Genomic DNA, 26,131 nt, shown 5'->3' with positions numbered 1-26,131 from the left:
ATATAAGTGGCTGTCACCACAGCCTCTCCCCATAAAAAGTTAGGCAACCCTTTGCTTTTTAACATACATCTCACCATGTTCAGTAGTGTTCTATTCTTCCTTTCAGCTGCACCATTATGTTGTGGTGTATATGGAGGAGTAACCTCATGTACAATCCCTTCATTTTCACAGAACACCTTGAATTCAGTGGAGATGTATTCTCCACCTCCGTCTGTCCTCAAGACCTTAATCTTCTGCTCACATTGCTTCTCAACCATCCTTTTGAATTTCTGAAACACCTGCAATACTTCTCCTTTCCTCTTGATTAAGTACACCCAACATTTCCTGGTGTAATCATCAATAAACAATAGAAAGTATCTACTACCTCCTGGTGTTTCAACCTGTATTGGTCCACAAACATCCGAATAGACTACTCCTAGTCTTCCTGCAGATCTCTGGGGTAGATTCTTCTGAAAACTACCCCTTGTTTGCTTACACTGCACACACTCACTGCACACTGTGTTCGGAATCTCAACATTAGGCAATCCATTCACCATTCTCTTCTGTCCTAACAGAGACAGATCTCTGAAATTTAAATGTCCAAACCGCAAGTGCCATAGCCATTCCTCCTTGCTCTTTGAGGCAGTGAAGCATTGGTGTTTTACTGCACTCATCACAACTCTGAATGTTTGATTATGTGACAGCTGAGCTTGTATAATCATTTTTCTCTATTGGTTGAAAATACTGAGGCTGTTCTCCTCCATTTTCATCACATAGCCCTTCTGTAGTAGCTGCCCCAAGCTTAGCAGATTTGATTTCAAACCTGGTACATACAGTACCTCTTCAATTGTGACTTCCTTTCCTTCTGCATCCCTTAGAACAACTCTCCCTGTACCTTCTGCCATCAAACTTCTGTTATCAGCAAAACGAATTTTTCCTTGTGCAGCATCCTTAATTCCCACAAACCAGTCTTTTCTACCTGTCATATGGGTAGAGCACCCAGAATCTAAGTACCACACATCTTTTTCTGATGAATTTTCCTCAGTTTTAGCCATCAACATCACTGGTTCTGAGTCAGATTCCTCCTCTTGGGCCAAATTAGCCCTCTTCTTTGGTTTGTTCTTAGCACCTTCACCACTCCAGCAATCCTTGGCATAATGGCCAAGTTTCTGACAATTATATCTATTGACCTTCTTTTTGTCAAATTTCCATTCACCACTCTTCTGATTTTTCACTTTGCCTGATTCACTGGACTCTTCTCCTTGCTGGTCCAGTGAGTCTTTGCCCTTCTTGCTACCTCTTCCTCCTTTCTTGAACAACTTCTTGCCTTTCCACTGAGATCTGGCCTACAAGGCCTGCTCCTGGCATTGTCTGCGCTCATTAATACGAAATTCATGAGCCTCCAATGAGTTCAACAACTCCTCTATCTCCATGGTTTCCTTCCTTCTGGTTTCCTCTATAGCAACCACAACATTATCAAATTTGGATGATAATGTTCTCAGGATCTTGTCAACAATATACTCATCAGATATTCCATCTTTACAGGTCCTCATCTTATTCACTAATTCTTGTACCTTATCAAAGTACTCAGCCACGGTTTCACTCTCCTCCATGACTAGAATTTCAAATTGTCTTCTCAGTGCCTGTAGTTTAACCTTTGTGTTTCTGTCTCCATCCCCATAAGTCTTTACTAAGATGTCCCATACCTCCTTAGCAGTAGCAGCCTTGGAGATCTTGTTGAAGATCTTTGGGCTGACACACTGGTACAGCAGAAACCTTGCCTTGCTATCCAGTTTTACTTGCCACTTATAACTCTTTTTCTCTTCCTCAGTGGCCCTGTCACTCAACTCGGGCAACCCATCTTCTATCACCTCTGAAACGTCCTGGAAGCCAAAAATGGCTTGCATTTTAATGTGCCAGTCTTCAAACTGCTTCCCATCAAACACTGGTAGTGGCCCCTGTATTCCCCCAAATCTTGCCATCCTTTCTTGCTGAGTTCTTGAAATTTCTTTGATCTTTAACCACTCAAAGAAACCTTCTTTCTTCTCCTCTGGATACACACAATTCCAGATCACTCACCAGGAAAGCAACAACACGAACCTATGCTCTTGATACCATATTAGAATAAGGGCAGAAACGTAAACTCCACCTCCATATATTTCCCTTTTCTTAAATGTAATACACACGTGTTTTAGTAAGAGAAAGAGATGAGAGACGAGATTTAGAGAGAGAAAGAGTCACACGACTCTCTGCTAGGGTTCAACCCTCTTCCATGATCACCACCACCACACACGGCAGTGCACCACCACACACACAGTTCCAGACTGATCAACAGGTTGCTAAGACTCACAGGTATGCTGAATAACCTCAAAAAATGTATTATTAACCATATGAAACTGATTTACAGAGTTTATATACATGAGAATAATCTGTTTTTTTTCTGTTTTGATTTACACTTCAACATACGATGACTTTCCAAGGTAGTAGCTTATTATTTAATTGATTGATAAATATAATGTTACACTTTATACAGTTTTTAACATTTCTGTAGGGGAATCCAAATAAATGATGCTAAAATAGGGGAATCCAAAAAAGCTTTACCGCACATCCACCTGTACCGCGGTATGAACCGCACACTTGGAAGTGCAGCAACTACATTTTGATTTGCGACGCAGCACCTCCATTTCGATTTGCGACGCAGCACCTCCAGTTGCAGTTAAACCACATTTCAAATTGCAGTCGCACTTTCAAGTACAGATAACTGTGCAACCACTCCTCCAAATTTATTATAGTTAAGACATCGACCTTCATCCTATCATCTTAGAAATACAACCCATCCAGCCCACATATTCCAGCATATACAAACACAACACATACAAATAAACTGATAGAGGAGGGGAGGCAAAACTAAAGTCAAGGAGCAAGAGAAGATGGAAGGAGGACGACGGGCTACAACAGAGAAGAAAAGGGTGTAGGGTTTCAGTGAAATGCGACATAAGGGTGGGTAGTTGCTTTTAAGTGGTAAACATTGAATGGATCAATAAAAATAAAAGTAGTCAAAATATTCCAAGTGTTCTAACAGGGTCACAATTGGAATAAAAAAAAGGAGGTGTAAGATAAGAGTAGTGAGGTGCATGGAGAACAACTCCTTAACTTTTGATATGGATTAACCTGTCTCAACCTTCAATACAAGATAATCTATCTTTTTCAATCTTTGACCGTTTTTGGCTAGTTTTTAACTTACTGGTCACCCATCTTCTTCACACACACAAAGAGATATATATGCTTTTATTATATATATATATATATATATATATATATATATATATATATTATATTATGTTGTATTCAATTAGATTAACTAAATATGTTTTTAATTTCTATTATCTAGCACATTTTCTTATATTTAATATCCATATGTAATTAACTTCTATTAATATTAAAAAGGTTTAATACATCATTTGGTCCCTAATTTTGGATGTTGTGTTCGAAGTTGTCATACCTTTTAAAAAAAGTTCATTATTGTCCTATATTTCGTTAAAAACGGTTCAAGTATGTCCTTTTGTCTTACGGTGTTAAAAACATAACTGTGCAATGATGTGGCAACAGTGACCTGTTCATTTTTTTATGATGCGACAACTGTGACCCAATTAACGTGGCCAGAAACCCTAATTTCCCTAAGGCCAGAAACCCTTATGCCACCACCGTGAAACCCTAGCCGTCGTCGCCGCCACAGAACGAAACGCGCCACCACCAAACCCTCAGGCCACCATGCCACCGTCACCACCATCAATACAAACCTACAATTCGAAGCAGAGAAACTGTGACCTGTGCAATGTTTATGCGAGAGAGCCTTCATGATTTTGCTTCTTGACTCGCGGCAGCCCATGGTGGCGCAACACATTTGATCAGCGATGAACGAAGAATAAGCTCTCATTCTGGGCTTTTGCTCTTTGCAAAGAAGACGAAGATGGAGGACGCATGAAAAGGCTTCTTGCACGATGCATGGAGGCACATTATTTCTGCATTTTTGGCTTATGCAATTTGCAGGTTGGTGTCCATGGATGTTGCTTGTGAACTAGGGTTTTTACGATTTGGGTAGCGATTATGTATGTTTATGGTTTGTTGTAGGTGTGAATTGGGTTTCTAAGTGTCGCAATTGTGATTTTCTTATTCATATTTGGGTTGGAATTTCTAGTTTGCGGGTTAGGGATTTTGATTCAGTTCTTGCTTAATGGTGGTGAGGCGCGACACATGGTGGAGATTTTGCCCTGATTATTGCCGACGCGGTTTAGGGTTTCATGGTGACTAGGGTTTGATTGGAATTAGGTGATTTGGGTTTGATTTCTGGGTTTTCTGTTGCTTTTCTCTGCTTCGAATTGTAAGTATGTGTTGATGTGATGATGACGACATGGTGGCAAAGGGTTTGGTAGTGGCGCGTTTCGTTTTATGGCAGCGGTGGCGGCTAGGGTTTCACAGTGGTGGCACAAGGATTTCTGGGTTTCTGGCCACGTTAATTGGGTCACAGTTGCTGCGTCATAAAAAGTTGGACAGGTCACAATTGCCACATCATTGCACCGTTATGTTTTTAACACCATAAGCCAAAAGGACCAACTTGAACCGCTTTTAACGAAATATTGGACAATAGTGAACTTTTTTAAAAGGTATGATGGCTTTGAACACAACGTCCCAAACTAGGGACCAAATAATGTATTAAACCTATTAAAAATTATAACCACCATTAAGATAACTAATTAGGTTATTTGTGTTTTAATTTTATCTAAGAATTGAGATTATGGTCACGAGAGCCTAATATACATTATATAACGGACGATAATAGGAGTTAATCCAATTTATTTAAATTTGTTTCTACGGACCAAGTAAGATTGGATGCACATGTTTTAAGAGGAATTGGATTTCGATGGAAGCGGTGAGGTGTGGGGTGCATTCATACAGTGGTAGGGACTGGTGGAGACCATTAATAAAGTCGTTGAAAGTCGGAGAAAGTTAAAAGTTTTAACCACTATATTAAATATTGGATTAATTGTATTAAAGTATAGTGTTGTACTAGATAGAGTGCGTCAACACTTACTTCGTCATATTGTACATTAGCCCGGTTTTGAAGACTATTCAACTCATAAATGATAAAACACCTCTGTTTTATGCTTTTTCATTATAAAACATAATAATTCCTTCAACCAGGGAAAAGTGATCTTATCAGTGAGGATCAACGTCCCTCGGATACTATTAATTCAAAATATACGAATCATGGACTAGTTCGTTCAAGGTTCGCATAATGCGGACCAAACCTATGAGGTCTGACAGTCTTGAAATCTCAATCAGTTACAACACTTTATTTTTTACCAACATTCTTACTCTAGTTTGGCACATTTAATATGTTTGAAAGAAAAGCAGTGATATCAGTTTGTGATGATCCTCCACTTGCAATTGCAGTATGGCATAACAGTTTCAGCTCTCTGCTTCTTTTTCTCATCACTTCATCACCATTCAAATCCATGAATTTTCTTATAAGACTGGAAATTTCATCTTTTCTGATCAAAGTGTCTTCTTTTACCTCCCTTTTCACCCTCCACCCCACCTTCCATTCCTCCACTATAAACTTACCATTAAGGGGTTGGTCCATAAATATAGGGAATGCCAAAAAAGGAACACCACTAAAAACACCTTCCCTAGTAGAATTCCATCCACAATGAGACCAAAATCCCCCAATTGCAGGATGCTGCAACACCTTCAATTGATCACACCATGGCAAAACCAGTCCTTTATCCCCACACAACTCTTTCAACCTACCATTTTCTCTGGGTTGTACCCACAAGAAAGGAACACCACTATCACCTACACCAGCTGCAATTTCATCAAATTGTTCATTAGAAACCGAAAGAAAGCTCCCTTGAGAAATGTACAACACAGAGGCAGAAGGATGGTTGTCAAGCCATTGAAAGTAGCCATGTTTAGAGGCATCAATGTGGCCATTAGCAAAACAAGGTATGGCAGGGCCAACAGTATAAATGGGTATGGAGAACTCTGCTTTCAAAGCATCAATGGCTTGAGGTTCAAGCTCATATATGGTGGGGAATAAAAGATATTGTGCTTTCTGCACCCACGGTATAACATTCAAAGCCCGTTCCAACAATCTTCGACTGCGCCAACTTTCATCACTGAGAGGAAAATCTGCCAGGCGAATTGATGAGTTCCCCGGAATATAATCCACACGTTTCTCACCATCTTCTGCACTAATATCTTACCTTTTAATTAAATTAGCCTTCAAATATCACATCCAAGAATTGATACGTTGAATTGATTGGACGGAAAAGTAAATTAACTTCTAACAAATTTTAAGAAATTCCATGTACTTACCATATGTCAAAATTCTCCTGTTAATAAAGTCAAATTTTTATGTTAACTTCCAAGCATTAAATTTGGGTTTGGACTAAAGCCCGGAAATGCGGGAGTGAAAAAAAAAAGTAAGAATAAAGAATATAATTATTTAAATTAAGAGAAAAATAATAAAAGTTTATGATTAATTTATTTGTTATGATAAATTAAAATTAAAACTAATATATTTATGAAATGACCGAATTGTATTTATTATTATTTCTATAATAATTATGATAATGTTTTTTTTATTATAATTAATTGTATATAATATAATGAATAATGTTTATAAACAGGCGTCTTCTTTAACTATATTTAATTGTTTTAATTTAAAAAATAATTAAATTTATATTATAATTATTTAAAAGATAAAAATAAGAATATAATTATTTAAATTTAAATAAAAATGATTTAAAAGTTAAAATTATAAAATATTAAAAAATCCTTTATATATAATTATATAACATGATTAAGGGTTACAAAATTAATTAAGTGGCTTTTATTATAAGTGTTCTTTTTTTCATATTTTAAAAATAAGAGTAAACACGCGAAAGTTTTGTTTCGGCTATATCTTTTTCACTTCATTCATTTATTTATTTATTTATTTTTAATTTTTTGGGCAAATAAATGAATGTTATAAACAATGAAGTAGCATCGCGTTTTAGTCTGCTTGCCCGGTACAGTACAAAGAATATTTTGATGATCCATTTTGGTTTTCCTACTTAGATATTTAAAAAGAGTGTGAATTTCCAACGAAAACTTTTAGAATTAAAAAAAGTAACCAAATAAAGTTGTTCACTGTTTTTAAAATAGCTTTTCGGAAATAGAAAAGGGTAATTCCACTTTCATTGGCCGAACTGATAAAGAAAAGCAAATCCACGGGTGTAGATGTTCTATTGGACCAATCCTAGTGATCATTATAATAATTATTAAAAACTAATTGGCATTTAATTCTTGTTAAGAGATTGGTAAGTGAAGCTATAGAACAGTTATGGTAATTCTCTAACATGGATTTGCAAGCGTAACTGACCTGATAAGTTTACTGGGTAGTGGCCGTTTCGTCGGAGAAGATGGTAATGTTTGAGCACGGTGAAAAACGACGCGGACATGGGCCAAAACGACGCCACGGGGATGTTTCTAGGGTTGGCGAGGCGAACCACCCAGAAGAGGTAAGTGTCGTATATGATTACCGTCGGCGGCGGGTGGAGGCGATTGAGCAACTCTTCAAAAGGATCTTCCATTTTGGTCATAACGGCTTCAAGAAACGTGACGAAGTCATTGGCTCGACTCTCTTCGGAGGGAATAACGTTGGGGATTGTGGCGAATCGGATGTTGTCGGGCTTGGACTCGGGGCTGATGAAGCCGAGCCATTCTTCGGTGACCACGAAGGTTACGAGGATTTGAGAGTTTTTGGAGAGTAGCAACTTGCAGAGGTTCATCATCGGATTCACGTGACCTCGTCCTGGGTATGGCACCGCTACCACGTGGCAGACAATGGTTGGTGGAACTTGAACCGGTTGAGCCATAGAGACAAGAACAGTGTTTCGAAAGTGAGAAGAAAGAAACCAGAATCAAATATTTAGGCTCACTTTGATGAAAGTTGGATTGGATCAGGAAGTGTGAAAAAAAAAAGAAAGAAAAAAGGAAAAAGGAAGAGAGAGTGAGAATCAGAATGAAGGGAAAAATATAGGAACCCAACCAGACCAGAAAAATGTGGCTTGATCACGTGACTAGAGAATGATTACTGCACGACCACCTCATTGACACCCTTCAGTATTGTATACTGTGTCTGTCCCTCGGACGTGTGTGTCTCGGATATTCACATATATGGCACTCTTCAATAAATACATGATACTAACTTTCATCTACACAATTATACTAAGGTTTAAAAATTTAGGTTTAATATCCAATTTTGTTCTCAGTTTAAAAATTTTAATTTAGTCTCTAATTAGAAGTAATTGTAATGGATTCTTACTTATAAATTTGTGAGTCAAGTTAGTCTCTTTCGTTAAAAATAAGCAAACAGAGTTAATGGGATGATGATGCGACAGTAGTTAGGTGTCAAAACGCAATAGTGTGCGTGCTTATGTGGTGTTGAATTAGAGAAGTTTGAGTTTTATTAGAAATTGGGTTTATTTTAATTGGAGATAAATTGGCACCAGTTAGGGTTTTTAATTAATTTTGTACAATTGAATAGAGACAAAGTTAGGGTTGTGGTGGAATTGTAATATGATGTTTTGAAATGGGAGGCTGGGGGATTTTGGGTTGGCCAAGCTTTACGAGCATGGTGCCAAGCCTAGCACCACATGTGTGGTGGGAACGATGGGGTATCTTGCACTTGAACTCACACGAATGGGGAAACCCACCACCAGTTTTGATGTTTACGCTTTCGGAGTGTTGTTGTTGGAGGTGGTGTGCGGGAGGAGGCCCATTGAGGTGAAGGCATTGTCGGAGGAGCTGGTGCTGGTGGACTAGGTCTGGGAGCGGTGGCACATTGGGGCGTCGCTAGCGGTGGTGGATCCCAGGTTGGGTGGGGCGTTTGATGAGGTGGAAGTTTTGGTAGTGATTAAAGTGGACTGTTCAGCGGAGGCACCAGAGAAGAGGCCCAGCATGAGGCAGGTGGTGAGGTATTTGGAGAGGGAGGTGGCGCCGCCTCCGCCGGTGGTTTACGGGAAAAAAGAAGATGGTGGTGGTGGCTACTACGAGGAGTTACATAATATGATGTTTTGAAATGAACGTGAAATCTGAATTGAACCATCTGAAATTATGGTTTCAATTTACATTTTTGTGTGATACTGTTTGAACCTCTGTTTCGGTAGATACTTTTAGGGACCGAGAGACTAACCTGCTGACGCGTCTGGGCCGCTCGCTCGCTTCCAAACTCCTCCTGTTGGCCGATCGGTGTTGGCGCAAACCGATCGGTCTCCTTCTTGACGAGGGGGATGTACCTGCAAAAGGTACTCCGACGCCCAAGTTAGGCGTGTGATTTGAAGAGCCTCGGCTCTTGGTTGAATATTTAGTGAATGGTTATCACTATTGAGTATTTGAGAGTCATGTAGAGTAAGTGGAACGTACCTGGCTCTTGGCCCTAGCTTTGTATTTATTATTTTCCTCATGGATCTTGAGCTAATATAAGCCCAATAAAATATAAACAGAATAAGATATAAACAGATTACCTAAATATCCGGTTGGTTGTTTGTAACCGCTCGGTTAATATTTCATACTATACATTATGCCCCCCAAGTCCGAGTTAAGCGTTTGGCTTTAGCCGTGGTTAACTATAGAACTTATGAGTTTGAGGGAGGGTGTGTTTGTTGTATTGGTGAGCTTCTGCCGCTCTTGTCGGTGGTTGAAGAGAGTTCTTTTTAGAACTTTTTCAATGTAAAGACAGACCGATGGCGTTTTACCGCTCGTCCTTCAACATGAACCGAGAGGAATTTACCTCTCGCCCTTCAACAGGAACCGAGAGGAATTTTACCTCTCGGTCTTCGACAATAAGCGAGCGGATTTTACCGCTCGACGATCGACACTAACCGAGCTGGATTTACAGCTCGTCCTTCAACAGGTACCGAGAGGAGTTTACCTCTCGGTCTTCGACAATAAGCGAACGCTCGACGATCGACACTAACCGAGCTGGATTTACAGCTCGTCCTTCAACAGGAACCGAGAGGAGTTTACCTCTCGGTCTTCGACAATAAGCGAGCGGGTTTTACCGCTCGACGATCGACGCTCGACGATCAACGATCGACACTAACCGAGCTGGATTTACAGCTCGTCCTTCAGGAACCGAGAGGAGTTTACCTCTCGGTCTTCGACATTAACCGAGAGGGCTTTACCTCTCGACCTTCTACTTTAACCGAGAGGGATTTACCTCTCGACCTTCGACTTTAATCGAGAGGGGTTTACCTCTCGACCTTCGTCTTTAACCGAGAGGGGTTTACCTCTCGACCTTCGACATTAACCGAGAGGGATTTACCTCTCGACCTTCGACTTTAATCGAGAGGGGTTTACCTCTCGACCTTCGACTTTAATCGAGAGGGGTTTACCTCTCGACCTTCGTCTTTAACCGAGAGGGGTTTACCTCTCGACCTTCGACATTAACCGAGAGGGATTTACCTCTCGACCTTCGACTTTAATCGAGAGGGGTTTACCTCTCGACCTTCGACTTTAACCGAGAGGGGTTTACCTCTCGACCTTCGACTTTAACCGAGAGGGGTTTACCTCTCGACCTTCGACATTAACCGAGAGGGATTTACCTCTCGACCTTCCACATTAACCGAGAGGGATTTACCTCTCGACCTTCAACATCAACCGAGAGGGATTTACCTCTCGACCTTCGACTTTAACCGAGAGGGGTTTACCTCTCGACCTTCGACTTTAACCGAGAGGGGTTTACCTCTCGACCTTCGACTTTAACCGAGAGGGGTTTACCTCTCGACCTTCGACATTAACCGAGAGGGATTTACCTCTCGACCTTCAACATTAACCGAGAGGGATTTACCCCTCGACCTTCAACATTAACCGAGAGGGATTTACCTCTGCTTTGAGCTAGGAGTGTTGCCTAGTGAACGGGATTTACCGTTCGTCGTTGAGAGGGCTTTACCTCTCTCCCGAGGGGGATTTACCGCTCGGTCTTCGACCTAGGAGTGCTTCCTAGGGAACGGGCTTTACCGTTCGGCTTGGAGAGGGTTTTACCTCTGCTTTGAGCTAGGAGTGCTTCCTAGTGAACGGAATTTACCGTTCGTCGTTGAGAGGGCTTTACCTCTCTCCCGAGGGGGATTTACCGCTCGGTCTTCGACCTAGGAGTGCTTCCTAGGGAACGGGCTTTACCGTTCGGCTTTGAGAGGGTTTTACCTCTGCTTTGAGCTAGGAGTGCTTGCTAGTGAACGGAATTTACCGTTCATCGTTGAGAGGGCTTTACCTCTCTCCCGAGGGGGATTTACCGCTCGGTCTTCGACCTAGGAGTGGTTCCTAGGGAACGGGCTGTACCGTTCGGCTTTGAGAGGGTTTTACCTCTGTTGGCTGAAATTCTTGATCGACATTGGTAACCGATGATCGAGCGTGAATTGCTCGGTTTTATTCATTGCACAACGAAAGTTTAATAACAAAAGTCTAAATCAAAAATTTAAAGATGACATTAAATAGAGATTTGGATTGCTATCTTCAGTTTATAACTCCGCGAACCGATCGTTCACGATGACGAGCAGGACTGCGACTATAGTCTCGCCTGCGTTCGTTCTTCCGATACGCTCGTTCGGGACTTCTTCTTGTTTCTTGTATGTAATTACGGAGGTGTCCTGCCCGAATGAGACGTTCTATTTCGTTTTTCAGCGTAATGCATTCTTCTGTGGTATGCCCCCGATTCTGATGGAAATGACAACTCTTCCTTTCATCTGCGTATCTTGGAGATGGCTTCGTTTGGAGTGTGAGAAGTTCAGCGTTTAGAGCTTCTTCAAGAACTTTTGCCCTAGGTGTGTTGAGGGGTGTATAGTGATTAAATTTAAATGTTCGGGAAAGCTCCCCGCTTTTACCATTATTGCCGAACGGTCGTTTACCGTCCTTTCTCCCTCCACTTGCCTCAGTTTCTTGCTGTCGCTTTCGTTGTGAAATTCGCATGTCCTCCATGCGGATGAATTCGGCTATCCGTGCTTGGAGCTCCTCCATTGTTTTTGGCGGTCGTGCATACAATTTCTCAGCAAAGTACCCTGGTTTTAGACAGGAAGGCAAATTGGTGATGATAAAAGATTGACTTACCTCTTTGACTCGTCGTGCAGTTTCCATATACCTTTTCATAAAGGCCTTCAAAGTTTCTCCCTTTTCCTGTTTAGTATTTACCAATTCCGCTGGCGTTACCTCCTGATTACGATTGGAGGCGTATTGCCTTTTAAAAAGGTTTTCCACAGTGGCGAAGCAATCCACTGTGTTTGGGGGAAGAGTGTTATACCACTCTAATGCTTCGTCCTTGAGTGATAAGGAGAAGGCTCTGCACATAACCGGATCACTGTCCGTGTAGAACACCATTGCATTGGTGAAAATCCTGAGATGATTGTCGGGATCTGTCGAGCCATCATACTTATCCAATACAGGAGGGTTCCTTTCTGGCATTGGAGTTTGCATGATGACCGCAGTGAAAGGGAGCAGATTGGAGGGCCGATCGGTTCGTAAGGGGGATGGTTCCCTTCTTCCCCGATCGTTCGGGTCAGTATGCCGAGATGGCTGCTGAGTACGACTTCCAGCGTTATCATTGTGTTGGTTGTTACCCCGATCGGCTGTAGACTCCGAGTGCTGCGCGGACTGTTCGGCACGACCGCGCTCTGCTCTCAACATTGCAATTTCTTCTGCGTGCCTTCGTTGCATCTCTTGCTGTGCGTGCGTCTGTGCTTGTATGGTTCTGGCTTGTGCCTGTATTTGCGCCTGCATCTGCGCTATCAAATCTCTGGTCTGTTGTTCTTCCTCCATGCTCCTCGTGGTCACCATTTGGGTTTGCCGCTCGGCCCCACGGTGGGCGCCAAAATGTTTCGGTAGATACTTTTAGGGACCGAGAGACTAACCTGCTGACGCGTCTGGGCCGCTCGCTCGCTTCCAAACTCCTCCTGTTGGCCGATCGGTGTTGGCGCAAACCGATCGGTCTCCTTCTTGACGAGGGGGATGTACCTGCAAAAGGTACTCCGACGCCCAAGTTAGGCGTGTGATTTGAAGAGCCTCGACTCTTGGTTGAATATTTAGTGAATGGTTATCACTATTGAGTATTTGAGAGTCATGTAGAGTAAGTGGAACGTACCTGGCTCTTGGCCCTAGCTTTGTATTTATTATTTTCCTCATGGATCTTGAGCTAATATAAGCCCAATAAAATATAAACAGAATAAGATATAAACAGATTACCTAAATATCCGGTTGGTTGTTTGTAACCGCTCGGTTAATATTTCATACTATACAAACCCTAACTGGCCAATTTATCCCCAATTAAAATAAACCCAATTTCTAATAAAACCCAAACTTCTCTAATTCAACACCACGTAAGCACACACACGATTGCGTTTTGACACCTAACCACTAACTACTGTCATATTATCATCTCATTAACTCCATTTGCTTATCTATAACGGAAGGGACTAACTTGACTCACAAATTTATAAGTAAGCATCCATTATAATTACTTTTCTAATGAGGGACTACATTGAGATTTCCGAACCAAACTGGGAAAAAAAATGAGTATTAAACCAAAAATTTATTATGTAAGTTTTTATTTAATCTTTATACTAATAATTTACTTTTCATTCATATTTTGTGTTTTTTATTAAGATTTATTTATACATAAATCTGGTTTAGAAGGTGTGTTTTTCTTTTCTTAGACAATAACCATGATCAACTAATGAAGTATTTTAAATGAACTAAATATTTTTCATTTTCTAAATGTTAGATAGATGAATTAAATTTATTACAATACTCATATATCTAAACTGTTATATTTAACTAATTTCTTTATAAATTATTTTGAATGTAATTTCAATTATAAATTTAAATTATATATATATATATATATATATATATATATATATATATATATATATAAAAGCTATCTATGGTCACTTGAGTTCTACGTAAGAGATTAAAGTGGAGTGGAATGCCACCTATAGGGTCTTACGGGTGTTTTAATTTGCAAATCCAATTCTCTAAAATATTAATGGGTGGTTATCTAGTAATTTTATATTTATTACCCCATCTCTCCTGTCAGCAAACGTACATCCCCTGTTTCCTCTGTCATGAAAATTTGCACCCCATTTCTCATTTATTAAGAATCCCTATACTCCATTTGAATTGTAACTCTTCTTCTCTTTCGTTTCTCTCCATTATTTCCTTTATTTTTATTAAGTTCTTGTGTACTCCATACCAGTAAATGTGGTTTTGATAGTTGAGAAAAATTTGAGAGGATTTATTGAGGCAGTTAAGGTGTTCCAATAGCTTGGAGGGAGGCAAGCTTGGAGTTTGGAGGTGGTACTTTAAGGGAGTCAGGCTTGGCGTGCTTCTAGGTAGCTGATGGTGTTATTGGTGGTTAGCATTGCTATTGGGAGATTGCTGGAGGTTGGGAGGTTTTCTTTGAACAATCTGTTTGAGGTGCATGAGATATACACATCAAAAGTGAATATCGAATATGGACATTCGAAAATCACAACATCGAATGTCCATATTTGATGGTCGGAGAGACAAAGTCTAGGTCTATTTTTCATAAATGATTTCAACTCTTTTTGAAAGTATTTGGCTATGGCTAGGGGCTATGCTATCATTTCTGTTGGGTTATTGGTCTTCATTCCTATGTGGAGAATAAGCTCAAATAATGTGGACCTTTAGGTCTTACTAGATCAAATTGAGATGGGTCAGATTAGTAGAGCACATTAGAGTCATTTGAAGAGACGCAAAAGCCAAGTGAGAGAAAAAGAAAGAGAGAAAGTCATTCCCGCATAACCCTAAACCTGCACTGGTGTTTTATTTGCTGTGAACTCGTTCACTGTTGGATCGAGCTGATTGGGAAAAATTGGTCCCGCACCAGCAGCCCTGTTTTGTGGAATTTTTATCTTCTTGGTTCTCATTTGTAAGCATTTGTGCTTATTTAAATTGGCTTATTGAACACATCATTTGGTGTTATTATTGAGAGTCTTTTGTACCCTATTATTGATCATAGTGGATTTTTCTTTGGTCTGGACGACTGGTGGTGTTTACCCTTGCATTGAGGGGTTTTCCACGCTAAAAATTGTTGGTGTCTCTTTGTGTTTTGGATTCTATTCTTGTTCTATTTGTTTGGTGCTCCTCACAAATTCTCGCAAGAAGGGGGATTGAATTTCCGCTGCGTTATTACTGTTTGATAAGTTGTTATATCTTTTGGCCCTTTCCCCATCAATTTCCTCCCTCTTGAAAATGATTTGTTCTAAAATCTTAATTTTTCTTCATGACAAAAGCTCTTTTCTTATTATTGGTCAACTTGTGTATCAATCCTCCAGGATCAAAGATCCATATGTAGTAATTACCAAACAAAATTTCAATCAATTTTTGTTTCATAAGTAAAATATATCTTAAATGACTAGATGGAGGCCTTGTATTAATGTTGAGAGACTTTTCTTGAGAGTTTTCAAGGCTTACTTCCTAAGAGTATGTTTGTCTATTTTGAGTTAATTTTAACCTAGAAGATAACATCAACTCAAAGTATCACTTTGAACTATCCAAGGAGGAGTTTATAACAATGGAAGAAAGAGGTAAGTTTGAAAAATTCTTATGATTAAAAATTGGAATTAAGAAAGATGAATTAATGTTAAATTGAGAAAAATCAAAGATTGAAAAACTCCCTTTATCATCGTAGTTTCAATTATTTTTTAGGGAGTGGTAGGTATCTTTAGTAGCACTTTCTCTTTTTCTCTTCTCTTCATGTCTTCTTTTTCTGTCTCATTTCCTTCTCTTTTTTTTCTTGTTCCTCTTTCTTTCTTTTTTTCTTGCTCTTCTTTCTCTCTTTTCTCATGTTCCTCATTACCTCTTCTCTTATCTTCCATTCTCTTTCTTTTATACCCTTTCCTCTTGGCTTCTTCCTTTTTTCTTTCTTTTCTTACTCTCTTAGTTATTCATTCCTCCTTTTGATCTCTCTTTTTCTCTTTTCACTTAAGAGATTTTTTACTTTTTCTTCATACTCATCTTCTTTACCAAAGAACTTATCTATATTTTTAATGAATGTTTTTCTTCTTTTAATGAGTTCTCCTATCTCACACATTAGCTCTTGGTTTCTCTAAAAAAGAAGAAGGAACAAACTTTCTTCTCATGCATGCTCTCAAATCATACAAATCTTTAATTGGGGATTTTCTACCTCTTTCAACATTTGATTGTCTATGATCCCACCACTCACTTCCATGTCCTACAAACCTAGAAATGCATAAACTAAGTATATAATATTTACTATGCCTAACAAAGAATGGATGAAGCTCTTCTATCTTTTTCTCTCAAGTTAAATATGACATGCATTAATATTCTCACCAAAGAATGGAATGTCATTCTCAACTCTATGATGTAGCTCATCCTCACTATGAATTAAATGAAAACTACTATAGAAACCCATTTTTAAAAAAAAATGAAAAACATGTTATACTGGTTCGGCCCCAATGCCTACATCTAGTGTCCTTTCAATCAACCTGAGACTGAAAGCCAATTGCATTATAAAGATTTGAGTTTTTACAACAAGGCTTTACAGAGACCACTTCTCAAAAATAACCACCTCTCAAACTCACTAATCTAATATAGCCAACAACAAAACCCTGCAGCAAGAACAATCCTCTTTTCAAAGTACAAAGAACTCCTCGCTCTTCTTCCTGGCCGCACACACAGGGTTTATACTGGTTCGACCTCAATGCCTACATCAAGTGTCCTTTCAATCAACCTGAGATTGAAAGCCAATTGCACTAGAAAGATCTAAGTTTTTACAACAAGGCTTTATAGAGACCACCTCTCAAACGTAACCACCTCTCTAACTCACTAATCTAATATAGCCAACAACAAAACCCTGCAGTAAGAACAATCCTCTTTTGCAGTCACCCTTTGAGACACCTCTCAAAGTACAAAGAACTCCTCGCTCTTCTTCCTGGCTACACACATAAGGAATAACACAATCCAAGATTGCTAAAAACGAAATTTGTTCAGTCATGAGTACACCTCAGTAGTGCAGTAGTTGATCAGCAGTGAAAACCCAAATATGTTATTCAAGAAACCTTCAAGATAATCAACTTTTGTGTATCTTATTTCATGGAGTGTCTCAACACACATGTAACTCTTTTCTCAATTCACAAAATATAAGATATGAAAGTTTAAAATGATCAATTTTCTTTAGAGTAGTGTGCAATGCGTCAATTTATAGTATTCTCATAACAAATGCAATCTAATCGAATACTATAATAATATAATTTGTTACATTAGTAACAGAGCTACACCTGAAAAGCATTCAAACAAATTTAACAGATTAAGCACTCAATGTAATCAATTTACCATATCATGTAAGTCAAAACATATAAAAATATGACCGTTGAGACAATTAAGACTTATCAACAAACAATTTTCAAAGTATAACAAACTTAATTGATTACGTAAAATGTGTAATCGATTAAGTATAACACTTAGGCATTTTGAAAACATTTTCACTTCAAAACTCATCACAACACATTTCAAAAAGATGTTTGCAAAGACACGAGTTTTAATCGATTTTACACTTAATGTAATCGGTTAAAACTTGTTGTTTTGCCACAATTTAAAACATAAGCTATCTGATGAACTTAGTTGATTACAACATCACTGTAATCGATTATTTCATACAGAGTTGCTTTGTGCTTGTTGTTTTATCACACAAAATCATTTAGTATGCATACAATAGATATAAACCCAATTATGATCATAAAAGTATGTAGACCAAACAACATATCATCATATGTATCAATCATAAAGAAACATTTACATACCAACATATATATCAATCACAAATACACATTTCTATTGTTGTTATGAAAACATATATGTGTTGTTATAATCAATGTGTTGTCATCATAAAAAATCAAACACATTAGGGATTGGGTTTAACACTTATATTGCTACCCCTATCAACAACTTTGATCATGGCCCTAGGAAATTGAAATGGACTAACCTTGTATGGTAGCTTCGTTTCAGCCAGTAGGATTACCATTACAAGTGCACAGACTACCAATATTTTAACATTCATACCTAATCTGGATGAGTCTTGTCTAGGTTATGGCATGTATAGGATGATTGGATTGTTATGGATTATTTTTGAATTAATGTTTGAATTTGTTAGTAATATATATGAATTGTTTTGTTTATCTAGCTTACTTTCCTTGTTTGTGTTTTGTTGTATGTTCTTCTACTACTTTTTTTTTGCTATGATCATCTGATGGGTAAGCAGATGGCGATGAGATGTCTATGGAGTAGGCCGTAGAGAATGTACCAGCAGATGCTTAGTTTTTAGTTTATGTGTATGTATATAGTTTTTGGTTTAGACTTTGGGTTGTATATAAAATTTATATTATGGTTATCATGGTGACTGTATTAACTTTATATTTCTTGTTTGTAGATTGTTCTTGCTTTATTGATTTTGTGATGACTCTATTATAGTATTTATACTATATTTGGGATGTTACATAAATCCTGTGTTATTTTCTTTCATTCATCTTGCTTATTATCTTGCTAAATTTTTAAAGTGCTAAAAGATTAATTGAAAACTGCCTTATACACTAGAAATTTGTTTAAAGAAAGTTAAAAAGAGTTCTCAAACCAATTCACCTCCCCTTTTGGTTAAGATATATTGTCTCACAATTTAACACCTTAATCATCTTTGTTTCAATTAATATTGAAGGAGTGGAAGATGGTTGCATTACCATGTCCTCTTTCAACAAAATTTATTTTTCATCTCTTTCTTTTCTCTCAATATACTCTTATTCCCTCTTCTATTTTGTCTCCCTTTCTATTTTCTTTTTCTCTTTATTATGTATTCTTTCATCATTATTTTTCTCGTTTTGTTCTTTCTCTCTTCTTACTTGCTATAGACAACAAGAAATGATTTGATCATAAAAATATGATATGACCAAATAGAAAATATGAAGAAAAAACTCAAAAAAAGCTAAGCACATGTAAACATGTTATCCAACACATTTAGGAAAATTTAGAAGCACAAAACAGGAGCCAAACCTACCAAAAACGTTGATGACAACATTCTGACAACTCTAACATTTGCTGACTATTTTGCTCATAACTTTTGTTCACATTTTTTTTTTGTTGGAAACTAGACTCAAAGGACTTTCATTTGACTACATAAATGTACCAGACAAGCTGATAGGATGGTTGAGATAGACCATGCTGTTTGGGATGGATAGAATGACGATATAGTTGATACGGGTCGGGATGACCGAGATGGTTGGACTGGTTGGGCTTTTCAAGATGGACAGGCTGACGAGATGATCAAGATGTATGTGTTGGCTGTATTGACACGATGACCAAGTTGAACACGATGGAGAGGTTGATGTGATGACCGGGATGGCCAAACTTATTGGAATAGACTGGATACCGGAATAGATTGAACTGACAAGATTAAAGAGATGAACATAAATTGATTAAATTGATGCATGATGGACAAGATAATTGAATTGGTTAGGCTAATCAAACTTACGAAACGACCACTATAGTAAACTAAACAGACTTAAAAATATTAAACCTATTTATACAAATATATTATATTAAAAAATAAATAAAAGAAAAACCCTTGCGTACGTAACACGAGTCAAGCGACTAGTTTTTCTCTAATAAATAACGATATAGGAATCAATGAGCGAGGTGTTTGGTAAGTTCGCCTTTTTTCTTTCGAACATGAAAATTTAGTTTCTTTGAAGTTTTAATCACGGTGAGGGGTTGTTTTCGTAAAATGTGATGGTTGGTTACTAAGATATTATGAATTTACAGTAATCTTCACAATCGGCAATATTTTTCTCTGAAAGATCGTGGAAATCCACGCATGATAACGTAGTGGATGTAAATTGTAAGAATTTTTAGTTCAAATTCACTTTTTTCTCCTTTTCGTTTCTGAACATTGAAAATTTAGTTTTTACAAAGTTTTAATTATAAATATGATTTTCCATTTTACAAAAATATGTTTTATTTGACTGTTAATATAAATTAAAATTTAGTAGAATAAAAGTTGCACTGGCAAAATCATAATTAATTTAAATAAATTAAAGACAATTCTTTTACCATTTGCCGCGTTGTTATTGTTGTACGATTTAAGTACTCCCACAAAACAATCAAGTAGAGCAGCAGAAGTGACACCCTGTACTTGATTGGCCAATGTAGTAAATTGAATGTAATATTCATGGATTCTACCAACTTTAACCAACCATTTTGAAGAGATCTATGAGACATTAATACGATCCGATGGGTAAGAATAACGTTTTAAAGCCAATTCTTTTTTTTTTTAAGTATCTCCAACATCATTATAAGTCTTGTATTTATTAAAAAATTTATGTTTATTAGTCAAAATGACTACACGTTTGCCTTTTCTAGAACGAATTTGAGAATTATCTGTTTCAATTTTTCCACCTAGTTGTTCTAATTCGTCCATAAATTTGTATGACCATCGAGGTACTTTTTTACAGATTTCGTTTCTTTTAATAGACTTAGTGGTCTTTCGATTTACTTTTCTTTTTTCGTTCAAATCAGTTGTAATTGCATCAAATAATATTTTTATTATTTGTTTTTTTTCTGTGTCATAATTAGAATTCATTTTTACTTGTTCAGGTTCTGTATAAGGTACTTGCGAATTTAAGTTTGACACTAATTTTTTTGAAAATTGACTGATTAGATTAAAAGAAATGTAGTTACTAATAATTTTTTATCAAATGTTTTTTTATTTTCCTCCCATTTTGGAGAATTACTGGGGTGCATATTCCAGCACCAGAATGTGGAATAAATTTAAATGGCCCCTGCAGCTTTAATAACTGAATGGACAGTTTGAGAATCATGAACTGCACCTTCCTAGAAAGTAGTGTTAAGTATAGAGATGGCGTGATTATCATGAAGTGGTATGCTGAACATGAAAACGACAATACGTTTCTTTGGAAGATCGTGGAAATCCCCCATGATAACGTAGTGGATGTAATTTCTAAGAATTCTTAGTTCAAATTCACTTTTTTTTTTACTTTTAGTTTCTGAACATGAAAAATTAGATTTTACAAAGTTTTAATTACAAATATGATTTTCCATTTTACAAAAATATGTTTTATTTGACGATTAATATAAATTAAAATTTAATAGAATAAAAGTTGCACACTGGAAATATCATAATTAATTTAAATAAATTACAGACAATTCTCTTATCATTTGCAGCGTTAGAAAGGTCAAGAAGTTTGTTTGTTTTTCTTTTTTCGTTTTTCATTTAAAGGAGTACTTACGAGTGAGTTATCCGGCCATGAAGATGGCAATTTAGGTCAAGTATTTTTTTTTATTTGGATTCTTTTTAGGCCAAAAAAATTAACATGACTCTCCTGGCAAAAAACTATATGTTACGTAAAAATAATATATATGTTACGTAAAAATATTGAACCAATAAATAGTGAACTAGTAAAAAAGCAATATATATATATATATATATATATATATATATATATATATATATATATATATATATATATATATATATATATATATATATATATATATATATGACCCTTAGACAAGCTTGCTAAAATCATTTCAGATGTGTCGATGAATGTACACTGGGACTCTACTACATTTGGAAGAGAAGCTCAGATCCCATTGTACTTGCATAATCAAGATAGATGTCAGGGAGCTTGCGTCGGGTAGAGAAGAAATTAATATTACACTCATTCAGCTGTGGATGATGTAAGTTTATGAAAACTTTTTTATAGAATTCTATTTTATCAACTTACTTATATCAGATTATTTCTTCATTTTAGGTATATGTTTGATGTTAGTAACAAGAAGGGGTTCAACGATGTATATGGGTTCATTGACCCCTTTATGACTCATGAAAGAAATAAATTTGATGATATCCAAACATACATCACCACCTGCTTTGGAATGGGGAAGGAGATATATTTTCTCCCTTATATACATGGGTAAGTGAAGTTTGTTAACTTCAACACATTCATTTATTAATTTTTGTATATGATTCATAAGTTATTACGAATTTCAGGTGTCATTGGCAACTACTTGTGATCTCCATACCGGAGAATACTACTGTCTGGTTTTGTTCATTGCAGAAGTCTCCTCCCAACCCTCTTAGAAATGTAGTAGATTGGTAAGAATCTCAATGTTTCGACTTTTTTATTATATAAATGTATGCTAAAGGAATTTTTTTAATAGTTCCCTTGCAACACATATGATGTTATCTGGGAGATCTACTGCTACAACTAAAAAGCTTGCATGGGTTGCCCTTAAGGTTTGGTATTTTAGTCCATACTTTGTTACATTTGGTTTCATTCAAATGATGTTACCTAACATTTTATAATTATGATGATATATTGTAGTGTAATAGACAAACGGGGTCATATGAATGTGGTTACTACGTCATGTTTTGGATGATGACCATTATTCGTGCACATTACACCAGTGGATGGGAAACGATATTATTTAGGTTTGAATTTTATTTTCCCTATAGTTTAGATTTCAAATACACTAATTGAAATCATTGTATTTTATGCAGAGATTCAATAGGACTGCTCCAATTCCAGAGAAGTCACTTCAACTTGTGAGGAAAGCACTGGCTAAATATGTAATTCATTTATATAATAGTATGTAGTAGATATTAGGATATAGTAAGTTCTAAGTTTATGTTTCTAAGTTGTTTGATGCTTTTCTACATTATTATTCGTTTAACTTTGTACATTACATTGATTTATGCTTCAAACTTGATTTATGATTACATTGGATTGATTTATGCTTCTAAGAAATTGATTTATGATTCAATTGAATGTATTTATGTTTTATTATAATTTTCATTCAAAATATACGATTCTGGATTATTCTAGACTGTTCTGGTTGTAAATATATATGCAGGTCTGTTTCTGTTGTTGGGAATGATGCAGAAACAGACCTCATTTAAAAAAAAAACAAAGATATATGCCTCGGTTCAAGTCAAAACCGAGGTAGAAAAGCATTTTGGTCTCAGTTATAACCACACCAGAAGCAGAAAGGCTTGCGGAAGAAAAAAAAAGGGATCTATTGCCTCGGTTCAAGCTACAACCGAGGCAGTAGGGTGACAAATACGGTCTCGGTTCCTCTGAACCGAGGCATATAGTCCTACGAAAAAAAAAACCAAAAACTCTACGACTTCGGTTCCCCTGAACCGATGCCAAATCCTCTCCCTTTATGCCTCGGTTCACACCCGAGGCCAAAAGTATTACACTTTTTGCCTCGCCTGAATATTTCTCGGTTCGAGAACCGCTGCCTATAGAGAAAAACAACCGCGGTCATTTCTCCTGACTGTACTAGTGTATAATTACTCTATCTTTTTTTCTTTTAATATCTCATTGTTTAATGAGGTGGTTGTTTTGAAATAATTATATAAAATAGAGATTACTTTAGACATATTCAATGGAAAGTTAAGATGGAATGTTGCAATCATTACAACAACAACAAAGAAAAAATAATTGTCAGAAATAACAAAAATTTGTTAATAATGATTGTTTTCTAACAAATTTACATATGGATATCACCCATTATAATAATTACGAACAAATATATCATTTGATAATTATCGATGGTTATATTCATTGATAATTATCAAAGGATATATAGGTTGGTGTTTACCGATGAACATAGTTTGTCGGTAATTATCAAAAGATATATCTGTCAATAAAGTTTGTGACCTATAGTGGGACATTATTGTCGACTTTATCATTCAACAAAGTATGTCGGTAAATGGCATGATAGATTCAAGTGCAGAGAGCTATACTTGTTTTATCACATAATTAAACCTAGAAAACAACATAGACAATGAAATCTAACATCACATTAATATCTAAACAAACATGTTTATAATGTAATTCACAAAACTATCATATGTAAAGTATATGTTTATAAAGAGTATAATATTTGTATTCACATATGATGTAAGGGCATCTAATCCCTCCATCCAAAGTATAATATTTATATTGTCAAGCCATCCAAACAAATTCTTCAACTCCTCTCACAAAATTTTCCATCAAACCCCTCATACTACTGTAAGAACGATCATACATCTAACCACCTCTCACACTACTGTAAGAACGAGGATACATCTAACCATGGTAGTTGGAAACTTTGATCATGTTCCGTCACACAAAGGTGATTAGAAGTTCATCTAGAAAATAAGTTCTACAACTCAAAATAAGTTCTACAATTAATTTCAGAGAAGTATAAATACTACACTATTGATGAATATACAAAACAAAAACATCATTATAAGAAATAAACTATAAAACCAACATCATTATAAGAAATAAACTATTTGTTCACAATAATTTTTGCATCATTTTTTTATATCTAAACACAAAGCTAAGATTGTAATTTTTATTTTATTTCTCTAGAAATAATACTTATTAAATGGACACAATTTACTTTAACCATTAACTATGATTCAATTATGATAGAAAAACGAGACCAAATTAGATAATCACTATTACAAATTGTACTTAAATAAATTATGTAATAAACAAACGTAAATAAGTTTTACCTTCTTCTAATTTACCAATTTTCTGTTTTTATATGTATAAGATTTGTTGGAACCAAACTTTTATATTTCAAGATTTTCATGACATTTCGTTTTTTTTAATTATAACTATAGCTTTTTTCAACTATTTTAGTCATATGTTAAATATATTTTCCTATTTTAATCATCCATTAAATATGTTTTTTTTCTCTCCATATTATGAAAAATTATGTTTAGTTTCTAAACTAAATTATATCATATTTAGTCTTTATATCATGTGATAGTGAACGTATGTTTATAAAGAGTATAATATTTGTATTGTCACATCTGTAGGGGCATCTAATCTCTTATAATATTTATATTGTGAAGTCATCCAGATAAGTTCTTCAACTCCTCCTATAAAATTTTCTTTCAAACCTCTCATACTATTGTAAGAACGATCATACATCTAACCACGGTAATTGGAAACTTTGATCATGTTCTATGACAATCCAAAAAAAAATGTCCCGTCACACAAAGGTGATTGGAAGTTCATCTAGAAAATAAGTCCTACAACTCAAAATGAGTTCTACAATTAATTTCGGAGAAGTATAAATACTACACTATCGATGAATATACAAAACAAACATCATTATAAGAAATAAACTATAAAATAAACATCATTATAAGAAATAAATTATTTGTTCTCAATAATTTTACATCATTTTTTTATAACTAAACACAAAGCTAAGATTGTAATTTTTATTTTATTTCTCTAGAAATAATACTTATTAAATGGGCACAATTTACTTTAACCATTATCTATGGATTCAATTATAATAGAAAAACGAGACAAAATTAGATAAAGATAATTAAAAGTTGTACTTAAATCACTAAAAAAAATATATAATATAACAGGTTTTTTTTTCTGCGGTTTAAAAACACCTCTCCTAATTTTGGATGGTTTTAATAAAATCCGCAATTATGTTTTTTTTTTATTTTTTTTAAAAACTTTTCGGCGGTTTCACCGAATAGCCTGTAAGTGTGTAAATAATTTCTCAGTTTTCTCTTCACTCCGTCCTCACTTTTGCATTTTCTCCTCTCTGCCTCTCATTCTCCCATCCTAACTTTCCCTTCACCCCACCTTCCATTTGCCTTTTCATCTTCTTCACTTTGTCTCTCGTTCTTTCACCTTAACTTCTCCTCCCCATCGGCTTTCCTTTGCCTTTTGTATCTTCTCCACTCTGTCACTCATTCCCCAACCCTAATTTTCACTTCGCCGCGCGTTTTGCATTTTCTCCACCCTGACTCTTTCCTAACCCTAATGTCTCTCGGCTCCCGCAGCGACCGGAACTCCGCTGCAAGTTGCTCGAGCTTGGACGGAATGACAAGCTCCGAGGTGGAAATCACGAAGCAGGAAATCACAGGGTTTGTCTTGATCGAACTTAAACGACGTCAGAGGCGTTTGAAGAGCAAAGGTTTTCACACTGTTGGAAAGCCACTTCATTAGCTCAGATAAAGTAATAATGCAGATAAAAATTG

General features: G+C 36.4%; 2 protein-coding genes across 2 annotated transcripts; one reads left to right on the top strand and one right to left on the bottom strand.

The window, feature by feature from the left end:
• Positions 1–5,121: 5,121 nt before the first annotated feature.
• LOC124831687 (UDP-glycosyltransferase 87A1-like) lies at positions 5,122–8,161 on the bottom strand. Its single transcript, XM_047305760.2, has 2 exons — positions 7,406–8,161; positions 5,122–6,228 (listed from the first exon to the last, which is right to left on the bottom strand). The coding sequence occupies exons 1-2, from the start codon at positions 7,899–7,901 to the stop codon at positions 5,357–5,359; spliced, it is 1,368 nt and encodes a 455-aa protein (XP_047161716.2). The 5' UTR covers positions 7,902–8,161; the 3' UTR covers positions 5,122–5,356.
• A 536-nt stretch (positions 8,162–8,697) lies between these two features.
• Positions 8,698–9,105, top strand: LOC148204434 (L-type lectin-domain containing receptor kinase S.4-like). The gene is made up of 2 exons (XM_088106911.1): positions 8,698–8,787; positions 8,851–9,105. The coding sequence occupies exons 1-2, from the start codon at positions 8,698–8,700 to the stop codon at positions 9,103–9,105; spliced, it is 345 nt and encodes a 114-aa protein (XP_087963037.1).
• Positions 9,106–26,131: the final 17,026 nt, after the last annotated feature.

Source organism: Vigna umbellata, chromosome 1, assembly GCF_029865625.1.
Source record: "Vigna umbellata cultivar VRB3 chromosome 1, Vumbellata_1.0, whole genome shotgun sequence".
Classification (NCBI taxonomy): domain Eukaryota; kingdom Viridiplantae; phylum Streptophyta; class Magnoliopsida; order Fabales; family Fabaceae; genus Vigna; species Vigna umbellata.
The sequence above is the reverse complement of the archived record's forward strand: the minus strand, read 5'-3'. Positions and strand labels throughout refer to the sequence as shown.